Raw genomic sequence first — 24,726 nt, forward strand, 5'->3', positions numbered from 1 at the left:
GCCTGAGTGGGAGTAGTTTATCGCATCGCTGCAGCGTGCCCAATAGCCAGTACATAGCAGGCAGCCTTTCTGGCGACTAATTACCCCAGGTGCAGTACCTAATCTGACCTGAGAGTAAGGGGGCGCCAGAGAGCTGCAAGTGTTAAGTGGAACTGTAAGCGGGATATACATAAATCCCTGCAGTTCGTGGTATAGTGAAGAGCAGTGGGATACCTAGAATAAGCCCCTGCTGTAAACTAAGAGGTCAATAGCCTTGTGTGTGTTTTTCATCACAGTGTGGAGTGGAGGGATAACTAAGATAAGCCCTCACCTGCACATGTGATAACCGTCTGTTGGCCTAAAGTCACCCCGATCCGTGACGTAGGGGTGACGGTCACGGTGTGAATCGTGACAGTTCATTACGCCGCTTACCACTGATTAATTTACTTTAGATAGATTGGACATTTCTGAACGCAACAATAGTAAGTGTGTATTTTTTTTGTTTTATTTGCAATGGGTCAAGAGGGAGGTGATTTGAACATGTGTTTTCTTTCTTATTTTTTAAAACTTTATTTTTTACCGTGTACAATAGTTCCCTTAGGAGACTTGAAGCTGCGATCATCCGATCACCTGTGACACACATAGTAGTACTTCTGCCCTACTCTGTGTGGGAAAAATCATAATCTATGAATGCCGGCCACGAGCTGCAGTCCCTCAGCTGTCATGGCAACTCATCGGCACCATGTGGTCACGTGTGTTGTGCTTCCGGCCGACACGTATGAAATGCCGCTGTCAGCGATTGCCAAGCTAGTCTATGAGGTGTAATAGATCGATGATTTCAAGTCGGGCGGGTAATTAATAGGACAAATCTCAAACTCACCTATGTTACCCCTTTGGTTTCCTCGTCTTCCTTCAGGTCCACCTCCCATAGAAAGCATTGAATGAGCTGGGGGTGGCGGTCCCAAAAGTCCTGGTGCATGATTTGTAGACTGCCGCAGCATGCCCGGTTCCCCTCCACTGCAAGACAAATATGTTTATCACTATGAAGCCAAAAGCACCCATTACTAGCGGATATAGGGATTGATGGCTGCCGTGAATGCACAGACTGACTGCCACCCATCATAATAGCTCAGGTGAGTGGATACTTACGCGCCATGTCCTTTCCAATCTGGATATCTAGATTTTAAAAAGAAAAAAAGATTTTAAAAAAATTACACCTCACACTTAAGGTCTAAAATTGTCAAATATTTATAAATATATACAGTGGGGCAAAAAAGTATTTAGTCAGTCAGCAATACAGAAAATGTTTGACCTCTGTCATTGCCAACAAAGGATATATTACAAAGTATTGAGATGAAATTTTGTTTCTGACCAAATACTTATTTTCCACCATAATATGCAAATAAAATGTTAAAAAAACAGACAATGTGATTTTCTGGATTTTTTTTCTCAGTCTGTCTCCCATAGTTGAGGTCTACCTATGATGTAAATTACAGACGCCTCTCATCTTTTTAAGTGGTGGAACTTGCACTATTGCTGACTGACTAAATACTTTTTTGCCCCACTGTATTTACATTTTTAGGTTGTTTTTCCTTACGAATTTTGCATTTAATAAAAAATATAGTAACAAATATAGAATTCATAAGAAAAACAACTTAATGTAAAAAAGAAAGAAATTAAAGCGCCATCTTTGATGGAGCCATAAACAATGAATGGTGCAGCCATCACTCCATGTACATTGGGTAGTTCAGAGCCCCATTCTCTGCATCAGTGGAGGAAAACCCTTTTCCAACCAGTGTCTTAGTTTATCTGCTCTTCGACTGCCCATCAACCAGAGGGCCACAACCAGCCCACAGACAGACATCAGAAAGGCTGAAACAGTGGTAGACGGCCGCACCATGCCCTCGCCAGCCACACCATGCCCTCGCCAGCCACACCATGCCCTCGCCAGCCACACCATGCCCTCGCCAGCTATCTGTCCACCGCCACCTGCGTCCTCAGGATGCAGAAAGCAGTGAATACATTGGTGAAGGATGTAGCCGCTGGCTCCTTCTTCCACCAATCAGCATGTGATTACATAGCGCTGTATGGAGAGTCAGTGCAAAAGAAACCGGGGGAAAGTACCAGGGAAAAGGGAGCGAGGAGGGTATGTTTTTTTCCTTCATAAGTGTATGGGATGTTTACATGTATATAGGAGGCCGCGTGGGGTCTCACACTGCATGTACAGGAGCCGCGTGGGGTCTCACATTATACAGGAAACGCATACTGTATGTAGGGAGTGATGTTACCAGGGAACAGGGAGCGAGGAGAGTACCGTATTTTTCGGACTATAAGACGCATCGTACCACAAGACGCACCCCAAATTTGGGGTGAAAATTGCAGAAAAAAAGATTTTTTATAAGATGGGGGTCCGTCTAATTGCCCGAATTTAAGATCTCTTACCTGAGGGCAGGCAGTGGCAGAGCAGGGTCACAGGAGGCATGGTGGTGGCAGAGGTGAGGTGATGCTGAGCTGCGGTGGGCGGAACGGCGTGCACCTGAGCAGGGTCCCATCCTGCTTAGGTGGGCAACGCCATGGCCTGGTGTCCATGGGGAGGTTGTGGCAGTGCTGTGGCGGCGGCAGATGTGCGGTGGCAAGAGTCCCTTCCACATTTGAGATGACGCCACGTCGGTATTGAAGGAGAGCAGCAGAGCTGGGTGAGTCATGGCTTTCCCGGTGGCGGCGGCCATCTTCCTGAGTTTGCGCGTGCGCAGATTCAGTACTCTGCTTCCCAGGTCTTCAGTAAAATGGCTGCAGGAGGCCGCGCGTGCGCAGATGGAGATCGCGGCGGCCATTTTCCTGAAGCCGAGATCTCAATCTGCACATGCGCGGCCTCTTTCCTGAAGCCCCAAGAAGCAGAAAACGTAATCTGCGTACGCGCGGCCTCAGGAAGATGGCCGCCGCCACCGGAAAAGCCGTAACTCACCCAGCCCTGCTGCTCTCCTTCAATACCGGGCCGCAGCGTCACCTCAAATGTGGAAAGGACCCTGCTCACGCCATACCGCTCACCGCGCCACATCATCCCGGCACCTCTGTCGCCGCCACAATGCCGGTAAGCCTGCATTCCAACTATAAGACGCACCCCCTATTTTCCTCACAATTTTTTGGGGAAAAAGTGAGTCTTATAGTCGGGAAAATACGGTATGTTTTTTTCCTTCATAAGTGTATGGGATGTTTACATGTTTATAGGAGGCCGCGTGGGGTCTCACACTGCATGTACAGGAGCCGTGTGGGGGCTCACATTATACAGGAAACGCATACTGTATGTAGAGAGTGATGTGGGGCTCATGCAGTATATATCTATATACTATATAAGCCATATATATATATGGCCTGTATGTAGGGATGTCCGCATAATTCATTCTGGTCAATATTCAGTGATACAATTATTATTTTATAGAAAGATGTTAATTTTAATACTGAGCAGGATTATTTTCAGCCTATTGGTTCGGCGCTCCACAACAATCTCTCCTGTGGCCCCTTGGGAATATTAATTGCCTACCCCTTCCATAGACTATAGCAGGCCATAAAATGTAATGGTGCCAGCAGAGCAACGGTTTTCGGGAGTGTAAGAGTACAGGAGGTGGACAATCAGATGCAGTCTACTATGTCTCAGTGTCAGACTCCTGTAGGCATACACTCCGGAAAATGATGCACATTAGGCAGCACGTTCGCTCTGCCAGCATCATTACAGCCTATGGCCTCGTCGCCGCAAATGTCTGAAACCCAATTTGCGGTGTTTCGGGCGTATGCTCTGATGGGGCACTGAGTGTGTCCTTAAACACACCGTTAAAGCACCCTAAGCAGCTTGCACATGTTCCTGAAGCTGTGGGAAGTGGCTGTCAGACACAGCCAGACTCCCCAAAGAGAAGATAAGCAGAAGGTTTATCATCATGTTTACCTTTTCCATCTCTTGTGTGCACAGCACACAACCAACGTTTGTGTACACAGATTAGGCACAGATTAGGCAGCAATACCCTCTTCTGGATCCAGTGAACCTGTTATCACTGGATGTAAAGAGGGAGCAGTAACTGCTGGGTGCTAGGAGGCCCAGGAAGCCGAAATTCCCAGATAACTGAGGTAATATACCAGCCCCAGTTACAGGGGAAATCAGCAATGTGGTAAAAAAAACAAACAAAAAAAAAAAAAAAACAATGCATAAAGTCCAATCTACAATCCTAACACCTTGACAATACAGATTATATTCCGAAAAACAAATGTAATGATAATACTTGACGTACAGGTTGATCAGCAGCAGACAATGCTTTCTGTGAGTCGGGCCGTTGACGTGATCATGCCAGCCCTACAGAAAAAAATTATTTAGTATCACAGTACAAATACAATAAAACTGGGCAAAATAATTCCTCTCACAAAAGCAGTGAGAGGGTATGAGAAATTGTGCATTTTTTCTTTTTATTACAGAACCGTATAAGTCAGCAAAGGCCAAAAAGTTCCTCAAATTTAGTCTATTATCGACATGTTGTGACAAAAGTGTCAGATACCATCAAAACCGAGCTTCCTGTTCCTCCCGAGAGAGGGGTTGTCTAGAATTAGAAAAACATGGGTCCTATCTTCTAGAAACAACATCACATCCGCCCACAGTTAATTCTGGCATTTCAGCAAACTGCAATACCACACTCCTCCTGTGGTCAGATATGGCACTGTCTTTAGAAAAAAGTAGCTGTGGTGTCACGCGTTCTATGTCAACCATTATCAGGCATCCGCAGACTGAGCAGGAGTGGACGTCAAATCTTGGCTCGCTCTTTCTGTATCCCTCATAACACCGAAATGGAAAAAGCCATAGGGTCTCCATGCCATTTAGTCCAACAGGATCCCCATAATACCCGTTCTAGAATATAGACACTCCCTAATATGAAAAAGTAATAGATCTGAAAACAAAAGTATAAAAACCTCATAAGAATCCCTAAAAACAGAAAAAAATATGAAAAAAAAAAAAAAAAAAAAGGTCAATCCAGCCCAAGCCCAGCAATTCTTTTGAGCTTTTCTTTGCTTCTATATACTCTCATATTACTGATAAATATAAATATATCTTCTCTATGGATCTCTGTCAATCCCCACTCCTCCCCGTACTGTATTTAGCTGTAAAAGAGGGATTTTTGGTTCTTACAGTAAAATCTCTTTCTTGGAGCCTTCATTGGGGGACACAGGTAACCATGGGTGTATGCTGCTGTCGCTAGGAGGCGGACACTAAGCAAATAAAGGAGAAGAAGTAGCTCCTCCCCGGCAGTATACACCCTCCAACAGGCACCAGGCAACTCAGTTGGTGCAAAAGCAGTAGTAGGAACAGGTAATATAAAACTCAACCTATGTACCAACCCACAACAACAGCACGTTGGCCAACAGTACAACTTCAAGGGAGGGTGCTGTGTCCCCCAATGAAGGCTCCAAGAAAGATTTTACGGTGAGTACCAAAAATCCCTTTCTTTCTCGCCTCATTAGGGGACACAGGTAACCATGGGACGTCCAAAAGCAGTCCCTAGGGCGGGATATTCTGCAGAAAAAGAGGAGTTAGGTCGGCCGGTCAGAAACCGCCCCTTGCAGTATCCTCCTACCAAGGCTCGTGTCCGCTGAAGCCTGAGTATGCACCTTGTAGAATTTGACAAAGGTGTGAATGGATGACCACGTTGCGGCCTTGCAAACCTACAAAGCTCCCACAGCCCGGGTAGAGTGAGCCTTCACCCCCGACGGAGGCCGTTTGTCTTGAACACGGTATGTCTCCAGAACCGCCGAACGGATCCAACGAGCAATTGTGGACTTGGAGGCGGGGAGCCCCTTTCACCGCCCTTCCGAGACAACGAACAGAGAATCGGCCTGACGAAAAGAAGCAGTTCTGGCGAGAAATTCGGATAGCCCTGACCACATCCAACTTGTGAAGAGATTTCTCCAAGGGATGAACCAGGGAAGGGCACAAGGAAGGGAGGACAATGTCCTCATTGATGTGAAAAGCCGAAACCACCTTTGGTAGAAAGGAAGGAACTGGACGAAGAACCACTTTGTCCTGATGCAGAACTAGAAAGGGAGAACAACAGGATAATGCCGCCAACTCCGACACTCTTCTAATGGAGGTGATGGTGACCAAAAAGACTACATTCCAGGATAGAAGTGAGAAGGAAATGTCCTGAATCGGTTCAAAGGGCGTACGCTGGAGGACGTCCAAAACGAGGTTGAGGTCCCAAGGCTCGACAGGAGGACGATAAGGGGGAGCTATATGAGCGACCCCCTGGATGAAGGTCTTCACCTGAGGCAGGGAGGCCAGGTCTCTTTGAAAAAGAATGGACAGAGCGGAAATCTGACCCTTCAAGGTGCTAAGGGAAAGACCTGAATCTAGACCCGCTTGAAGGAAACTGAGAAGGGATGGAAGGGAAAAGGTCATAGGAAACAGATTGTTGTCCTGACACCACCGGAAAAAAGCCTTCCAACACCTGTGGTAAATACGCGAGGAAGCCGGTTTTCTCGCCCTTATCATAGTCTGGATGACGCTATGAGAAAAACCCGCGTCCTTCAGGACCGCGGCCTCAACGGCCATACCGTTAAATTCAGAGACCGAGAATTCGGGTGGAAGAGAGGGCCCTGCGAAAGAAGGTCCGGACGATCCGGAAGCCTCCACGGAACGTCCGATAGCATGTTCACCAGTTCCGCATACCAGGCCCTGCTTGGCTAATCCGGAGCTACTAAGAGTACGGGAACCCCTTCTGTCTTGATCTTTTTTTTTTACAACCCTTGGGATCAAGGGGAGGGGTGGAAACAGATAGGGCATCTGGAACTGGGTCCACGAGATCACGAGAGCATCGCATCAGACGGCTATCGGATCCCGAGATCTGGAGACGTACTGGGGAACCTTGTGGTTTGCCCGGGAAGCCATCAAGTCGACATCTGAAACGCCCCACCGCTGGCAAATCTGGCTGAAGACTGCAGGAAGAAGAGACCACTCGCCCGCCACGATGCCCTGGCGACTCAGAAAGTCGGCTTCCCAATTGTCCACTCCTGGGATGTGGATGGCTGACAGAGAGGGAACGTGACCGTCCGCCCAACGCAGAATTTTTGCCACTTCCGTCATGACTTGTCTGCTGCGAGTCCCTCCCTGATGGTTTATGTAAGCCATGGCTGTGGCGTTGTCCGACTGAATGCGGACCGGTTTCCTTGAAAGGAGAGACTCCCAGCGGATGATGGCTAGGAAGATGGTTCTGATTTCCAAGAGGTTGGTAGGGAGGCGCGCCTCCTGAGCAGTCCAACGGCCCTGGGCCGTGAGGTGGAGAAAAACCGCTCCCCAACCCTGGAGGCTGGCGTCGGTGGTGATCACCTGCCAGCGGCGAGGGAGAAATGACCTCCCGTGCAGAATGGAGGTGGACAGCATCCACCAAGAGAGAGAGGCAAAACGGACAATCCAGGGAAAGTGGGTTCCTGTCCCAGGCAGACAGAAGAGCCAGCTGGAGGGGACGAGAGTGGAACTGAGCATAGGGGACCGCTTCCATGGAAGCGAGCATTTCCCCAAAACCCTCATGGCGAGGCGGAGAGACAGAGGATTCGGGCTCTTTAGAGCTCTGACCCCCCGGCGAAGAGAAAGGAACTTCTTTGGGGAGAAAGACCTGAGCCCGAGAGGTATTGAATTCCATGCGCAGGAACTCCAGGCGCTGAGTTGGAATCAGGGAAGACTTCTGATAATTAACCAGCCGAGGCGAAGAAGCGTGTCCAGAGTAAGTTGGAGGCTCTGGCTGCAATCATGACGGGATGGACCCTTGATCAAGAGGTCGTCGAGGTATGGGATTACCAGAATCCCCTTCGAACGAAAAATGGCCATGACAGCTGCCATGACCTTCGTGAAGACCCTGAGCGCAGACCGAAGGGGAGGGCCGTGAACTGATAATGATGACCCTGGATCGCGAACCGGAGGAATCTCTGATGCCGTACGCAAATAGGAACATGAAGGTACGCATCTCGGATATCCACGGAACACAGAAACTCTCCCGTTCCATGGACGCGATCACCGAGCGTAGAGATTCCATCCTGAAGCGCCGAATCCGGAGATGGCGGTTCAGCTGCTTGAGATCCAAAATTGGACGGAGAGAACCTTCCTTTTTTGGAACCACGAACAGGTTTGAGTAAAAACCCGAAAACCGCTCGCGATAAGGCACCGGAACTACGACTCCTGAGGCGAGGAGCGAATCGACGGCCTGGAGAAGTCCTGAGAGTTGGGAGGGCTGTTTGGGAGGATGAGAGAGCAGGAAACGTCTTCCTGGGGGGCGAAGAAAATTCTATCTTGTAGCCTGAAGTGACGATCTCCCTGACCCAGGCATCGTCAACTACAGATAGCCAAACCTCTGAGAACAGAAGAAGCCGGCCCCCCCACCCTGGAGGGATTTCCAGGTGGGGGCGACCCATCATTTGTTAGAAAACCTGTGGCCCCGAGATCCCGATCGTATTGCGGGGTGGCTCTTAGCCCTCCAGCGTGGTGGAAGTCTGAAAGAAGGTTTTCTTCGGTCTCCCTGCGAGGAAGAACGGTCCTGGTTGGAGTTTCCTGAGGTGAAGGACCGAAAAGGGCAAAAGGACTGGGGGCCCCTCCTGTTGAAGGGACGTTTGGGCTTGGACTGGGGTAAGGAGGTACTCTTACCCCCTGTAGCGTCCGAGATCATTTGATCCAACTGCGTGCCGAAGAGTCTAGAACCCTGGAAGGGCAGACCAGTGAGAGATTTCTTAGAAGCGGGGTCAGCGTTCCACACTTTTAGCCAGAGAATTCGGCGAATGGCCACAATATTGCTATTAGCCCTGGTGGAGCAGGCCGCTGCATCAAGGGAGGCATGAGGTATTCTCCCGCAAAAGAAATCTGATCCGCCAAATCAGACCGTTCCTCAGCAGGAGCAGAGGCCAAAATACCCCTGCACAGGGTCTTGGCCCAGGCTGACACAGCCTTGGCTACCCAGGACGAGGCAAAACTAGGGCAGAGGGAGGCTCCGGACGCCTTAAATGCCGATTTTGCAAAGGCCTCGATTTGCCTGTCCGTGGGGTCCTTAAGGGAAGCCGCGTCTGGGATAGACAGAACCGTCTGCGAGGATAGCCTGGAGACGGGCGGGTCGACCTTAGGAGATTCGGACCATTTGGAGACAAGGTCGGAGTGAAAGGGGTATAGCACGTCAAGCCGTTTCCTGGGAAACGCTTACCAGGGTTTTCCCAGTGTGTAGAGGTAGTGTTATCAAACTCCTTGTGATTAGGAAAAACCCTAGAGGGACGTTTAATCCGTTTAAACGCAACGAAGACGTCCTGAGAGCTTGCCTCATAGTCTTTAAGCTCAAGCGTTTGAATGATAGCTGAAATAAGGCTATCGACCATCTCCTGTGTTCCGGAAGTCTGATCTGCATCAGAGTCAGATTCCGAATGAGAGGATAGGTCAGACCCGACGTCCGCCTGCGAGGAGGGGGAATAGATGTTTCGTACTGTTGCTTGAAGATCCCCTACCTGGGGTTGAGGAACGCATCAGGATCCCTTGTAGGATGGAGGGTCCTGGAAGAAGTCCTCCTTCCCACGCCACGAACTCCGGCGCAGAAGACGGCGTCGACCCCTAACCAGGGGGAGAGGGTCACTGGAAGTGACCGCCGACTTCCTCTCAGCCCACTCCGAGGAGAGGGATGAGGAGGGGAACGGGCAGGACTGGCCACTAAGGAAAAAGGTCACCCTGAACACCCGAAAGGGTGACAGGGGACAAGTCCTGCCCAGCGGGTGCGATGTGGGTAATACCACACTGCTCTCTCGGTCGCTCGAAGTGGGGAAAACAGGGTGAGAAAAACTGCACCCTGTTACCCTGAAGAAAAGGGTCTGAAAAAGGGGAAAAGGTTAATAAACAAAACAAATCCCTGTAAAAAGAAATGTGGATCTGAGGTTAGATCCAGGTCCGCCTCCTACAGACACTAAGCAAAAACTGAGTTGCCTGGTGCCTGTCGGAGGGTGTATACTGCCGGGGAGGAGATACTTCTTTATTTGCATAGTGTCAGCCACCTAGCGACAGCAGCATACACCCATGGTTACCTGTGTCCCCCAATGAGGCGAGAAAGAAAACATTAGCTGCAGCAGGAACCTCCCCCTATTGGCATTAGGACAAAAGATAACTAAGCTCTGTCCTTAGTCTATGAGGTCAGGGCATAAGTTGTCCACCAGTCAAAAATTGAACTAATCATGAGACCACCACCTCTGCTGCATTTCTTCTATACTTCTTGTTTGGTACGTCTAGGTTTAGTTGCCGGTTTTACACATCTGTCAAGCATGGATCATGTGCGAATCTGTAGACGTAGAACTCATGACTGGTGCTCATGCCCTCAGCTAACTCTGTAATATCTATATACGGAGCAGCTAGGTCAGGTTGAGAGACACGGCAGCCAGGCTTGATTTTCCCGATTCGAGCATGGTCGGCATTCACGGATACGTGAAACCGGTCTAAGTGAAGGGAATACGGTTCTGTAATAAATTCAGATGGTTGAAATTAATATTTTGCTCTTCTCTACGGCTACAACATTCCTTACAAAAATATTCTTTGGTGAGGTTTACAATCTGCTCTAAAGAAAAGTTATTGAGCTCACGATGTTGGAAATTTTGGTGCTCATCGAGAAAACAACAAAAATGCTAGTGTTTTTGTAGAAGACAAGAAAGAAGTGGTCACGTGAAACAAATCTGCCGTCCAGGCAAAAAGTTGGCTTCCATATTTTTTTTAATGTTTAGAAACTGAGTGAGAAGAGAGAAGGAATTCTTGGGGTAAATGTCAAGTTTGAGATTTCAAGAGACTCTAGTCGGAAAGATAAAAGTTTGAGGGAATAACGGGAAAGGGGGGGGGGGGGGGAGCAGAAGTTATGGCCAAGTGAAGGACTGAAACGGGATCTTCAGATAATGCCCACCTACCCACCCACCAGACATTACTTGGTACATAAGTTAGAGGGAAGGCATGACACACCATTGGCCGATATCGGAAGTTAACCAACGAGGTTCGGCAATGCCATCAATTAAGATTTTGCCCTGATCATATTACATTGATCGAGGTCTAGTGGGAGCTGAAGAACCAAGGGATTTGTATAGCTTCCTAAGACTTTTACAGCCCAAACCATCTAAGTGAGATTGGAGTATAAAATCCCGGAGAAATTGGTATCCAACAAGATTACAATATTTTGGAACAAGGACAATACAGATACGACTTGAGAGGGAATGCTACATGAAAGAAAATTAAGCGAAAAGTAGCAGGACAAAATTGGATTTTGGCTGATGATCATAAGCACTATACAGACAAAGTGAGAATATTTGAGAAGATACCATTATCTAAGATGTGGAAAAATTTGAGTAAATGTTTTTAAAAAGGTCAGAGTGAACCCAAAGCGTAGGATTTATCATGACTTCTACAAAGGAGTATAAGGTTTCATGGCCAAAATAAGCTATGGAGGTAGGAACTCACCTTCTTAGCATGTATTGGTAAGTCACAGAGAGAACAGATATGGGGAAAATCTTTTGGTATTACTCCATGGAAATCGTCAATGTTTCTAATGGACGGCATTCCTCTTGCCTTTTCAAAGACAGATCGCTCTTGCGCTTGGCTGTAGCTCATGGGCTCGTAGTCGTTACCAAGCTTACGGAAAGGAGCATCAGATGAGAAGCGGTCTTCTCTAAACCTTTCCCGATCTCTTAAGCGGTCGTCTATATCCAGCCTTTCGCGATAAGCGGACTCTCGAGAGCGGCTCCCGTGGTCATAATCGACCACATGGTCGAGACCAGATGAGCGATCACCAAAGCTCTCTCTTCTGAAAGGTCTTACGTCATTATCCCAGTCACCGCCAGAACCTCTCATAGGCTCTCGTTGAAGCCTCTCTCTGTAACCTAACATAGACATGTCTTCCGACCTCCTCCTCTTAATCTGCTGAATTAGCTGCGGCAAACTTTCAGGAGTAATCTTTTCCTCTGGATAGCGACTTAATTCATCCAAATCCCTAGAGGACAGACCAAAGCTGGCCAAGATCTTATTGGCCGGATTGGGTTCTCCTCTGTGTTGAGGAGGCATAGGTGGAGGAGCTCGATTACCAAGACTAAATATCGATGGCAAGTTTTTGGAGGAATTGGACAACGAGCCACGAGAGCCTTGGGGGCCAGAACCGACGTTCATAAAGTCTCTGCCAAAAGACTGAGAAAAGGGCTTCGACATGTTACTGCGCTGGTTCATGGCAAGAAGAACAAAAATGAGAATGTCCCGAGAAGGAGTATATTTACGGCTGAGAATGTGACTATGAGGAAGACTGAAGGATCTTCGTTAAGCAGAAACGGCACACAATTCTGTAGAAAAACAAGTAATTTTAGTCAACACAACAGAAATCTGGAAACAATTTGAACAAAAATAGGATTAAAAAAAAAAATTAACATTTCCTAAACATAGTACCAAGAATGAAAATAAAGTGTAAGGATCCAACAACAGAGGACGTGCTGCTGAGCAGATCGTGAACAGAGAGGCAAGAAAGTTGCACATAGAGATGGATCTACACGAGACTGCTCAGTTTTCAATTCGGTACTGGTTTGGGATGGTAGAACTTTTAGAGTTGAGTCATTACTTAAAATGTCCACATTCTTATACTGTTCATGGTTAAAAGGACATTGACCCGAGAAAGAAAACATACAAGTACATATTAAAAGGATAAACCAAGCAAGATTGACCAGGTCGGTGAAAAAGGACAAACGCAATTCATAAAAGATGAACATGATACTTTATCAACCGTTTAAAAATGGACGGCATTATCTAGTACGGGAAGCTTAAAATATGGGATAGCACTTCTCCAGGTCAAATTATTTTCTACCAGCACTTACAGAGTATCGAATAAGGTAAAGCATGGACACAGCGAGAGCTCTTCCTAAAAAAAAGGGGAAGTCAGAAAAGTAAGGTTTCCTGCTATGTTTTATCCTATGAAATTGCACTGATCCAGTCTAAATAGTAAAGCAAGAAAGTAAACCGATACCGTAGAGTTGGAAATAAAGCTACATAAAGTTGGTAGTAAATTTTCTGATGGATCCATCAGATGGAAATGTTTTTCTAATGCAGTTAAGACAAAGTATACAGCTACAAAAGATGAAGTTAGCCTTCAGATCGCACCGAAATGGCACAGTATACCATGAACGGAGTGTAGCCTAAGCATTTAACGTTTTCTGTCACCCATCACCGAAGCAGACTAGGTGAAGAATTGTATCCTATCAGCAGGAAACCATATATTTTCTGACTTCTCCTCGTACAAAGAGGTGGAGTATCAAATTAGGCCCTCAATCAAGAGCAGGAAGCAATGTATATTACAGATACTACACAATGAGAACTTCATTCTACAGATCATATTTTACACAAGCTCACAGGTGGCACTTTTCTCACACATGATAGTGATATTGAATAGCCAAACCAGCTATGAAGAGGTGGCAACTTGCTTTTTAAGCCAATGTATACCATTCTGAACAAAGCTAAAACAGGGAACAAGTGCATTTCCCAGACATGAGAGAGAATTAGAAGTCGTCTGAACAGGTTGCACCTCTTGGGGTACCTTGATGGCAGCTGGGAGAACACTGGTCCAACTTTTAGACTGAAGTCCACTCCTTAACAGGAACAGATTTGTTTAAAAATACATAATTACATATGCATAGAAGACCTCTATGACCGGTGTGGTCATCATTAGATGGGGCAAAGGGACAGAGATTGCAGAATTCAGGAGCCGGTCAGGTCAATTTAGAAGCAAAGTTAAAAAAAAAAAAAAGTGAAAAGTTCAAAGCACCAATAACCTGGCACATCTGGGACATAGCCAGACCTGGAGAAGTCTGTGGTGGAATAGTGTAAGGTTAGAGGACTACAATGAAGAAAAGGCGTCAAACTCTAAAGCAGGGGCCCCAACTGTTTTCTGTCTCACAGGACATTTGCAAATGGGGCATAATCAACTGACATGGGCCATCGTTCTAGTACTAACTGCAAGTGACAAGTTACAGAGTTGCCACCAGCTGGAGAAGCGCATGGGGCTCCCAAGTTACCGGACGCAAAGTGCCTTAATGCTATAAACAAAGTTATGAATCAAAAGGAGAAATAAAATCTGAGAAGTTTTGTTTGTTATAGGTTCTTAAAGCAGTTTGTGTTTAGCCCCGATCATCCATGTCAACCACAACTCTAACTTCAGTTAGAGGAATAAGGGCTGAGCGATCAAATAAAAGACACCTGGGAGATATGCAATAACTCTAAGGCCCATTTACACGGCCCAATAAATAGTGTAGTCATGAACCAGAGTAAGGTTGGGTTCAGACAGCAGTGCCTGGACTGACTGCAGGTCTGCTGACCTAAACTTAAACTTCTATATGCGTCTGACAATGTAAGTTTAGGTCAGTCTGGACAGTGTGGTCCATAAGAGGTCCTTGAAATATGGTCGTCTGAACCGTACAGCCGAGTACTAAATACAGGGGCAAGCAGCGGTGGGTGACAATGCAAAAAAATAGTGGGGGTTGAGGAAAACGAGAATTTAGCAAAACCATTTAAGATTTTTTTCCATGCATGGACCACCTCCATTCTTAACATTGCACCGGCTTCAGGTCCTGGCATCCTCCTGCCTCAGCATAGACACATTGCACATATATAGCCTCACCTCTCCTTTGCTCCGTGCATCGGCCAATTTACCTGCAATGTAAGTTTATTTTATAGCAAGCTCTGTAGATATTGAGCGACCAATAAATCTTGGGAAATTTCAGCTCCGAAGCCTTAAAGGGGTTGTCCACTACCAGGACAGCCCCTTCTTGAACTAAATGTTTGCCCCGCTAAAATTTTAAAAAAATTTAAATAAATAAAAGTACTCCTCTCCCATGCTGACGCTGTTCCAGTGACGTCAGCACTCGCTACCCCGGGGCTCTAGTGCGGTGCTGTGACACTTGGTGCCCAGCGCTCAATCACCACTGGCGTCTCCGTCCCCACCTTCGTATGGCATGAAGATGAAGCCACGGATAAGCTGCAGCCCTGACGTCCTCTTCACCTTCAATCTGTACGAAAGCGGGGACGGTAACACCAATGCTGCCGGATACCAGGTACCATGTGTTACAACAACCGCACGAGAACCCCAGGACCACGAGTGCTGACACCACAGGAACTGCGACAGCATGGGAGGAGAGTACAGGATTTTTAGTTTTAGCGGGGCCAAACATTTAGTTCAAAAAGGGATTGTCCTAGTAGTGGAACACCACTTTAACCCCTTTACCCCCAAGGGTGGTTTGCACGTTAATGACCAGGCCAATTTTTACAATTCTGACCACTGTCCCTTTATGAGGTTATAACTCCGAAACGCTTCAACGGATCTTAGCGATTCTGAGATTGTTTTCTTGTAACATATTGTACTTCATGATAGTGCTAAAATTTCTTCGATATAACTTGCGTTTATTTGTGAAAAAAACGGAAATTTGGCGAAAATTTTGAAAATTTCACAATTTTCCAACTTTGAATTTTTATTCTGTTAAACCAGAGAGTTATGTGACACAATATAGTTAATAAATAACATTTCCCACATGTCTACTTTACATCAGCACAATTTTTGAAACAAACTTTTTTTTTTCAAGGAAGTTATAAGGGTTAAAATTTGACCAGCAATTTCTCATTTTTACAACCAAATTTACAAAACCATTTTTTTTAGGGACCACCTCACATTTGAAGTCATTTTGAAGGGTCTATATGGCAGAAAATACCCAAAAGCGACACCATTCTAAAAACTGCACCCCTCAAGGTGCTCAAAACCACATTCAAGAAGTTTATTAACCCTTCAGGTGATTCACAGCAGCAGAAGCAACATGGAAGGAAAAAATTAACATTTTACTTTTTAGTCACAAAAATGATCTTTCAGCAATAATCTTTTTAATTTCCCAAGGGTAAAAAGAGAAAATGGACCTCAAAAGTTGTTGTCCAATTTATCCTGAGTACGCTGATACCCCACATGTGAGGGGGAACCACTTTTTGGGCGCATGGCAGGGCTCAGAAGGAAAGGAGCGCCGTTTGACTTTTTCAAGCTAAATTTGGCTGGAATTGAGATCGGACGCCATGTCGCGTTTGGCGACCCCCTGATGTGCCTAAACAGTGGAAACCCCCCACAAGTGACCCTATTTTGGAAACTAGACCCCCTAAGGAACTTATCTAGATGTGTCATGAGCACTTTTATCCCCCAAGTTATTCACAAAAGTTTATAACGCCCGGGCGTGAAAAAAAAAATTCCTATTTTTTCCACAAACATGATCGTTTAGTCCCCAATTTTTTATTTTCTCAAGGGTAAAAGGAGAAATTGGACCCCAAAAGTTGTTGTCCAATTTGTCCTGAGTACGCTGATACCCCATATGTGGGGGGGGACCACTGTGTGGGCGCATGGCAGGGCTCAGAAGGAAAGGAGCGCCGTTTGACTTTTTCAAGCTAAATTTGGCTGGAATTGAGATCGGACGCCATGTCGCGTTTGGCGACCCCCTGATGTGCCTAAACAGTGGAAACCCCCCACAAATGACCCCATTTTGGAAACTAGACCCCCTAAGGAACTTATCTAGATGTGTCATGAGCACTTTTATCCCCCAAGTGCTTCACGAAAGTTTATAACGCCCGGGCGTGAAAAAAAAAAATCCTATTTTTCCACAAACATGATCGTTTAGTCCCCAATTTTTTATTTTCTCAAGGGTAAAAGGAGAAATTGGACCCCAAAAGTTGTTGTCCAATTTGTCCTGAGTACGCTGATACCCCATATGTGGGGGGGGACCACTGTTTGGGCGCATGGCAGGGCTCAGAAGGAAAGGAGCGCCGTTTGACTTTTTCAAGCTAAATTTGGCTGGAATTGAGATCGGACGCCATGTCGCGTTTGGCGACCCCCTGATGTGCCTAAACAGTGGAAACCCCCCACAAATGACCCCATTTTGGAAACTAGACCCCCTAAGGAACTTATCTAGATGTGTCATGAGCACTTTTATCCCCCAAGTGCTTCACGAAAGTTTATAACGCCCGGGCGTGAAAAAAAAAATTCCTATTTTTTCCACAAACATGATCGTTTAGTCCCCAATTTTTTATTTTCTCAAGGGTAAAAGGAGAAATTGGACCCCAAAAGTTGTTGTCCAATTTGTCCTGAGTACGCTGATACCCCATATGTGGGGGGGGACCACTGTGTGGGCGCATGGCAGGGCTCAGAAGGAAAGGAGCGCCGTTTGACTTTTTCAAGCTAAATTTGGCTGGAATTGAGATCGGACGCCATGTCGCGTTTGGCGACCCCCTGATGTGCCTAAACAGTGGAAACCCCCCACAAATGACCCCATTTTGGAAACTAGACCCCCTAAGGAACTTATCTAGATGTGTCATGAGCACTTTTATCCCCCAAGTGCTTCACGAAAGTTTATAACGCCCGGGCGTGAAAAAAAAAAATCCTATTTTTTCCACAAACATGATCGTTTAGTCCCCAATTTTTTATTTTCTCAAGGGTAAAAGGAGAAATTGGACCCCAAAAGTTGTTGTCCAATTTGTCCTGAGTACGCTGATACCCCATATGTGGGGGGGGACCACTGTTTGGGCGCATGGCAGGGCTCAGAAGGAAAGGAGCGCCGTTTGACTTTTTCAAGCTAAATTTGGCTGGAATTGAGATCGGACGCCATGTCGCGTTTGGCGACCCCCTGATGTGCCTAAACAGTGGAAACCCCCCACAAATGACCCCATTTTGGAAACTAGACCCCCTAAGGAACTTATCTAGATGTGTCATGAGTACTTTTATCCCCCAAGTGCTTCACGAAAGTTTATAACGCCCGGGCGTGAAAAAAAAAATTCCTATTTTTTCCACAAACATGATCGTTTAGTCCCCAATTTTTTATTTTCTCAAGGGTAAAAGGAGAAATTGGACCCCAAAAGTTGTTGTCCAATTTGTCCTGAGTACGCTGATACCCCATATGTGGGGGGGACCACTGTTTGGGCGCATGGCAGGGCTCAGAAGGAAAGGAGCGCCGTTTGACTTTTTCAAGCTAACTTTGGCTGGAATTGAGATCGGACGCCATGTCGCGTTTGGCGACCCCCTGATGTGCCTAAACAGTGGAAACCCCCCACAAGTGACCCCATTTTGGAAACTAGACCCCCTAAGGAACTTATCTAGATGTGTCATGAGCACTTTTATCCCCCAAGTGCTTCACGAAAGTTTATAACGCCCTGGCGTGAAAAAAAAAATTCCTATTTTTTTCCACAAACATGATCGTTTAGTCCCCAATTTTTTATTTTCTCAAGGGTAAAAGGAGAAATTGGACCCCAAAAGTTGTTGTCCAATTTGTCCTGAGTACGCTGATACCCCATATGTGGGGGGGGACCACTGTTTGGGCGCATGGCAGGGCTCAGAAGGAAAGGAGCGCCGTTTGACTTTTTCAAGCTAACTTTGGCTGGAATTGAGATCGGACGCCATGTCGCGTTTGGCGACCCCCTGATGTGCCTAAACAGTGGAAACCCCCCACAAGTGACCCCATTTTGGAAACTAGACCCCCTAAGGAACTTATCTAGATGTGTCATGAGCACTTTTATCCCCCAAGTGCTTCACGAAAGTTTATAACGCCCTGGCGTGAAAAAAAAAATTCCTATTTTTTTCCACAAACATGATCGTTTAGTCCCCAATTTTTTATTTTCTCAAGGGTAAAAGGAGAAATTGGACCCCAAAAGTTGTTGTCCAATTTGTCCTGAGTACGCTGATACCCCATATTTGGGGGGAACCACTGTTTGGGCGCATGGCAGGGCTCAGAAGGAAAGGAGCGCCGTTTGACTTTTTCAAGCTAACTTTGGCTGGAATTGAGATCGGACGCCATGTCGCGTTTGGAGAGCCCATGATGTGCCTAAACAGTGGAAACCCCCCACAAGTGACCCCATTTTGGAAACTAGACCCTCTAAGGAACTTATCTAGTTGTGTGGTGAGAATTTTGAACCCCCACGTGCTTCACTAAAGTATATAATGCCCAGGCGTGAAAATAAAAAATCCTATTTTTTCCTACAAAAATGATATTTTAGTCCCCAATTTTTAATTTTCCCAAGGGTACCAGGAGAAATTGGACCCCAAAAGTTGTTGTCCAATTTGTCCTGAGTACGCTGATACCCCATATGTGGGGAGGAACTACTGTTTGGGCACACGTTGGGGCTCGAAAGGGAAGTAGTGACGTTTTGGAATGCAGACTTTGATGGAATGTTCTGCTGGCATCATGTTCCATTTGCAGAGCCCCTGATGTGACTAAACAGTAGAAACCCCCCACAAGTGACCCCATTTTGGAAACTGTACCCCCTAAGGAACTTATCTAGTTGTGTGGTGAGAATTTTGAACCCCCACGTGCTTCACTAAACTTTATAATGCCCAGGTGTGAAAATAAAAAATCCTATTTTTTCCCACAAAAATGATATTTTAGTCCCCAATTTTTAATTTTCCCAAGGGTACCAGGAGAAATTGGACCCCCAAAGTTGTTGTCCAATTTGTCCTGAGTACGCTGATACCCCATATGTGGGGAGGAACTACTGTTTGGGCACACGTTGGGGCTCGAAAGGGAAGTAGTGACGTTTTGGAATGCAGACTTTGATGGAATGTTCTGCTGGCATCATGTTCCATTTGCAGAGCCCCTGATGTGACTAACAGTAGAAACCCCCCACAAGTGACCCCATTTTGGAAACTGTACCCCCTAAGGAACTTATCTAGTTGTGTGGTGAGAAATTTGAACCCCCACGTGCTTCACTAAAGTTTATAATGCCCAGGCGTGAAAATAAAAAATCCTATTTTTTCCCACAAAAATGATATTTTAGTCCCCAATTTTTAATTTTCCCAAAGGTAACAGGAGAAATTGGACATCAAAAGTTGTTGTCCAAATTGTCCTGATTACGCTGGTACGCCATATGTGGGAAAAAACTGTTTAGGCACACGTTGGGGCTCGAAAGGGAAGTTGTGACGTTTTGGAATGCAGAAATTGTCTGCGGTCGTCATGTTCCGTTTGCAGAGCCCCTGATGTGCCTAAACAGTAAAAAAAACCCACAAGTGACATCATTTTGGAACCTAGACCCCCCCCAAGGAACTTATCTAGATGTGCCCCCTTTTTGGAACTAATGTACGCTTTCTTGTAAAGTAAATTAGTAGTGCATGGAGGAGTGGTACAATCTGAAGCAATCCTTCATACACAGGCCAGGTTTTTCGGGGCAGGTGTCGCATTGATAAATGGTGTCCTTGCGTATTCCCCTTTTGTAACACACTCGGCACCTTTTTTGCGGCTTACCTTTTCTGCCGGTTGGCGGGACCACCCCCGGAAAATGCTGGCCTGGTACGATACGAGCACCTTCAGTTCCGGAAGTACTGGGGCCCTCTCCTTCCGGAGTACCAAATATCAGGGCCTTAACCACTACCTCCTGGAACTGAAGGTACGACGTATCGGTGTGGCGTGCACATCGTAACAGCAGGAAAGCGTTGAGCATTGCCATTTGTACGATGTGGACGGCCAACTTTTTGTACCACACCTTGGCCTTTCTCAAAGCACTGTATGGTTGGAGGAGTTGATCAGAGAGATCAACCCCCCCCATGCTTTTGTTGTAGCCCAGTACACAGTCCGGTTTGCAGACCTGTGTAGAGGTACCCCGTACAGTGCTGAGGGCTCTGCCATCACCATGTATGGTGGTCAAGAGAAGGACATCCCTCTTGTCCTTGTACTTGACCACCAGCAGGTGGTCGCTACATTGGGCCTTGCTCTCACCTTTTCTGAGCATCTGCCGAAGTAGCGTCTTTGGGAGGCCTCTCTGATTTTTGCGCACAGTACCGCAGGCTGCGGTACCTCGCGCAGAGAGGGATTTGTAGAGTGGGATGCTGGTATAAAAGTTATCAGTATAGAGGTGATAACCTTTATCCAGCAGTGGGTGCACCAAATCCCACACGATCTTCCCACTCACTCCCAGGACAGGAGGACACTCAGGGGGTTCAATCCTGCTGTCCTTCCCTTCATACACTCTAAACCTGTGGATGTACCCTGAGGCACTCTCACACAGCTTGTAGAGTTTGATTCCGTACCTGGCCCTTTTGTTGGGCAGGTATTGACGGAATCCGAGCCGCCCCTTAAAATGGACCAAGGACTCATCCACGCAGATGTCCCTTTTGGGCACGTACACTTCAGAAAACTTTTTGTTGAAGTGTTCGATGACCGGCCGAACTTTGAACAGACGGTCAAAGTTGGGGTCATCTCGTGCGGGACACTGTGCATTATCGGAATAATGCAGGAATTTATGGATGGCCTCAAAACGTCTCCGAACCATGGCCATTCGGAATACTGGAGTGTTATATAAAACATCTACACTCCAATATTGCCGCATTTCTGGCTTCTTCACGATCCCCATGTGGAGGACCAGGCCCCAAAACTGCATCATTTCAACTGCGTCTACAGGAGACCAGTTGGAAAATGATGTACCGGGGTTTTGCTCCAAAAATTGACGAGCATACAAATTAGTTTGCTCCACCATGAGGTTAATAAAATCCTCAGAGAAAAAGACTTTGAAAAAGTCTGTTTCTGTGAGGCCCGTGGTGTCAAACTTGATTCCTGATTCTGCCACAAAATCAGGAATCAGTGGCTCGTAATTTTCGGGGGGCGAGGTCCATGTGGGTTCCGCAGTGGGGAGCGCTGGTTCAGGAGTGGTGGGGGCTGCCTCATCTTCTGTCCTGGGGCGTCTGCGTGGTGGTTCCGCAGGACCCGAGGAGGAAGAGGAGGAGGAGGAGGAAGAGGAGGAGGAGGAGGAAGAGGATGAAGAATCAGAAAAGTGAAGAAAAGTGGGATCCTCTCCCTCGCTATCAGTGTCGGAGGCAAGGAAAGCATATGCCTCCTCCAATGAATAGCGCTGTTGGGACGAACGGGACGAGCGGGACATTTTTGTGTGAATATGGTGATTGGGTGCACTTTATTGATAACTGTATGTGTATGTGTGGGGGGATAGTGATTTGTGCAAACTTATCTGAAAAGAAAATGCTAAAAGGAGAAGAAAAACCTGTAAAAAAAAAAAAAAGGCAGGCACAAACTCTGATAAGAGAACTGCGTCACTTATCAAAGTTTGGCGGCTGCGGGATGTGTGTACGGAGGTTGCGCAAAAAGGCTGAAGGGAAAAAAGCGAGCGCGAGAGTTGATCGGTGAACTGCGTCACCAATCAACGCTCGGCGGCTGTTAAATGGGCGCACGGAAGGAGGTGCAAAGGGGGGTAAAAAGAGGGGGAAGGGAGATGGGGGTGGAAGTGGGGATTGGGCAGGGATCAGTGATCAAAACGTACGGTTGTAGTCAGGTGGCGCAAAAGGGGGGTGAAAAAAAAAAAAGGAAAACGGCAGGCACAAACTCTGATAAGTGAACTGCGTCACTTATCAAACTTTGGCGGCTGCGGAATGTGTGTACGGAGTTGGCGCAACGGGGGTGAGGGAAAAAAAGCGAGCGCGAGCGTTGATCGGTGAACTGCGTCACCAATCAACGTTCGGCGGCTGTTAAATGGGCGCACGGAAGGAGGTGCAAAGGGGGGTAAAAAGAGGGGGAAGGGAGATGGGGGTGGAAGTGGGGATTGGGCAGGGATCAGTGATCAAAACGTACGGTTGTAGTCAGGTGGCGCAAAAGGGGGGTGAAAAAAAAAAAAAGGGAAAACGGCAGGCACAAACTCTGATAAGTGAACTGCGTCACTTATCAAACTTCGGCGGCTGCGGAATGTGTGTACGGAGTTGGCGCAACGGGGGTGAGGGAAAAAAGCGAGCGCGAGCGTTGATCGGTGAACTACGTCACCAATCAACGTTCGGCGGCTGTTAAATGGGCGCACGGAAGGAGGTGCAAAGGGGGGTAAAAAGAGGGGGAAGGGAGATGGGGGTGGAAGTGGGGATTGGGCAGGGATCAGTGATCAAAACGTACGGTTGTAGTCAGGTGGCGCAAAAGGGGGGTGAAAAAAAAAAAAGGAAAACGGCAGGCACAAACTCTGATAAGTGAACTGCGTCACTTATCAAACTTTGGCGGCTGCGGAATGTGTGTACGGAGTTGGCGCAACGGGGGCGAGGGAAAAAAAGCGAGCGCGAGCGTTGATCGGTGAACTGCGTCACCAATCAACGCTCGGCGGCTACTAAATGTGCGCACGGAGGCGGCACAAATGGGGGTGGAGGGGGTAAAAAGAGGGGGAAGGGGGGATTGGGGTGGATGAACGGGGATTGGGGTGGATGAACGGGGATTGGGGTGGATGAACGGGGATTGGGCAGGGATCAGGGATAAAACTTACGTTTAGTTGTCTTCTTTCTTTAGCAGGGATTGTGGTGCTACAGGCTGCTGTGGCACCACAATACCCAGCACGGCAGGGAGATCCAGGCACAAAATCCAGCAGGGAGATCCAGCAGTATGACCGCTCTGTAGGAATCCTCAGCTAGAATGAGGACCCTGCAGAGCGGTCATACACAGGTCAGGCAGGTGACACAGACAGGTCACAGAGCGGTCATGCTGCTGCTGTGACCTGTCATTGGTGGGATCGACCATAACATCGATCCCACCAATCAGAGCTTTCCTGGTGACCTGGCTGTGACCTGCCTAGGATCGGATCTGTTCGCGCCATCCTAGGCAGGTCACAGCCAGGTCACCTGCAGGGCACAGAGCGGTCACAGAGTGATCGCCGCTGCGCCCTGTGATTGGCGCGATCGACGATGACATCGATCGCGCCAATCGGCTCCTGCAGGCCCTGCTGGGCCTGCACTGTGTCCTATCCTAGGATCGGTGCTATTAGAGCACCGATCCACGCAGGTTCCGGCAGGGCACAGCGCGGTAATACCGCGCGGTGCCCTGCGATTGGCGCGATCGATGCGATCGGCGATCGCGCCAATCCGGGCTGTTCTTGCCGGTGCCTGGCGTTGCCAGGCACCGGACCTAGGATCGAGTACATCGGTACTCGATCCTAGCCTGTGACCTCATTGTTTCAGCCGCTCCGATTGGCTGAAACAATGAGAATGGCTGTGATTGGCTGTTCAGAATTGAACAGCCAATCACAGCGATCGAGAGGGCGGGTGGGCGGCGACAATGCCCTGGATGCCGAGGCCATCTCCCCCCAGGTGAGATGGCGTCGGAATTTTAATGCGATCACCGCGACTTAAGTCGCGGTATCGCATTAAAGGGCAGGACGTACTATCCCGTCAAGGGTCAGATAGGCCCAGGGCACCTCGACGGGATAGTACGTCCAAGGTCACAGAGGGGTTAAAGAAGTCGGCCACTACTTGGACAACCTCTTCTCGTTCCCCATGTTTGGCCAAGTTAACATAAAAAAAACACCTTCCATGCCGGTGCTGTTCCAGCGGTGTTGGAACTGGTGTTCCAGGGGCTCACGTGAGGTTGTTCTCATGTTAGCCCTGTGCCCAATCACCGCTGGTGTCACTGCCCCCACCTTCAGATGGATAAGTAATTAACGGAAGGTTAGTTGCCTCCTGATTGCTTATACGTTCGAAGACGTCCACAGTGACACCAGCGGTGATTGGGCGCAGGGCTTACGTGACGCAACAAGCTGATGTCAGGTAACACAGAACCCATCCAAACTATTTGGAGGTTGCAGCTCGCTTTCTTCCCTCCTTGCTTCACAACTTGGCACCAGCGATTAGGCTCAGCGATGTACTGCTGTTAGCGGGGCGTTACTGCCTTACTGCAGGGAGTCGACTATCAATCGGCATGACATCGGCAGTAGCA

General features: G+C 47.5%; 1 protein-coding gene across 1 annotated transcript in view; it reads right to left on the reverse strand.

Annotated features, from left to right (window-relative positions):
• Positions 1–24,726, reverse strand: part of LOC138675302 (matrin-3-like) — a 61,387-nt gene that overhangs the window by 22,011 nt on the left and 14,650 nt on the right. Inside the window, exons 2-5 of the mRNA XM_069763389.1 lie at positions 11,465–12,333; positions 4,260–4,321; positions 1,129–1,155; positions 860–996 (exon numbers count right to left, since the gene is read on the reverse strand). Of these exons, the coding sequence (XP_069619490.1) occupies positions 860–996; positions 1,129–1,155; positions 4,260–4,321; positions 11,465–12,223 (985 nt within the window). The 5' untranslated portion in view covers positions 12,224–12,333. The remainder of the gene's footprint in view (positions 1–859; positions 997–1,128; positions 1,156–4,259; positions 4,322–11,464; positions 12,334–24,726) is intronic.

Source organism: Ranitomeya imitator, chromosome 4, assembly GCF_032444005.1.
Source record: "Ranitomeya imitator isolate aRanImi1 chromosome 4, aRanImi1.pri, whole genome shotgun sequence".
Taxonomy (NCBI): Eukaryota; Metazoa; Chordata; class Amphibia; order Anura; family Dendrobatidae; genus Ranitomeya; species Ranitomeya imitator.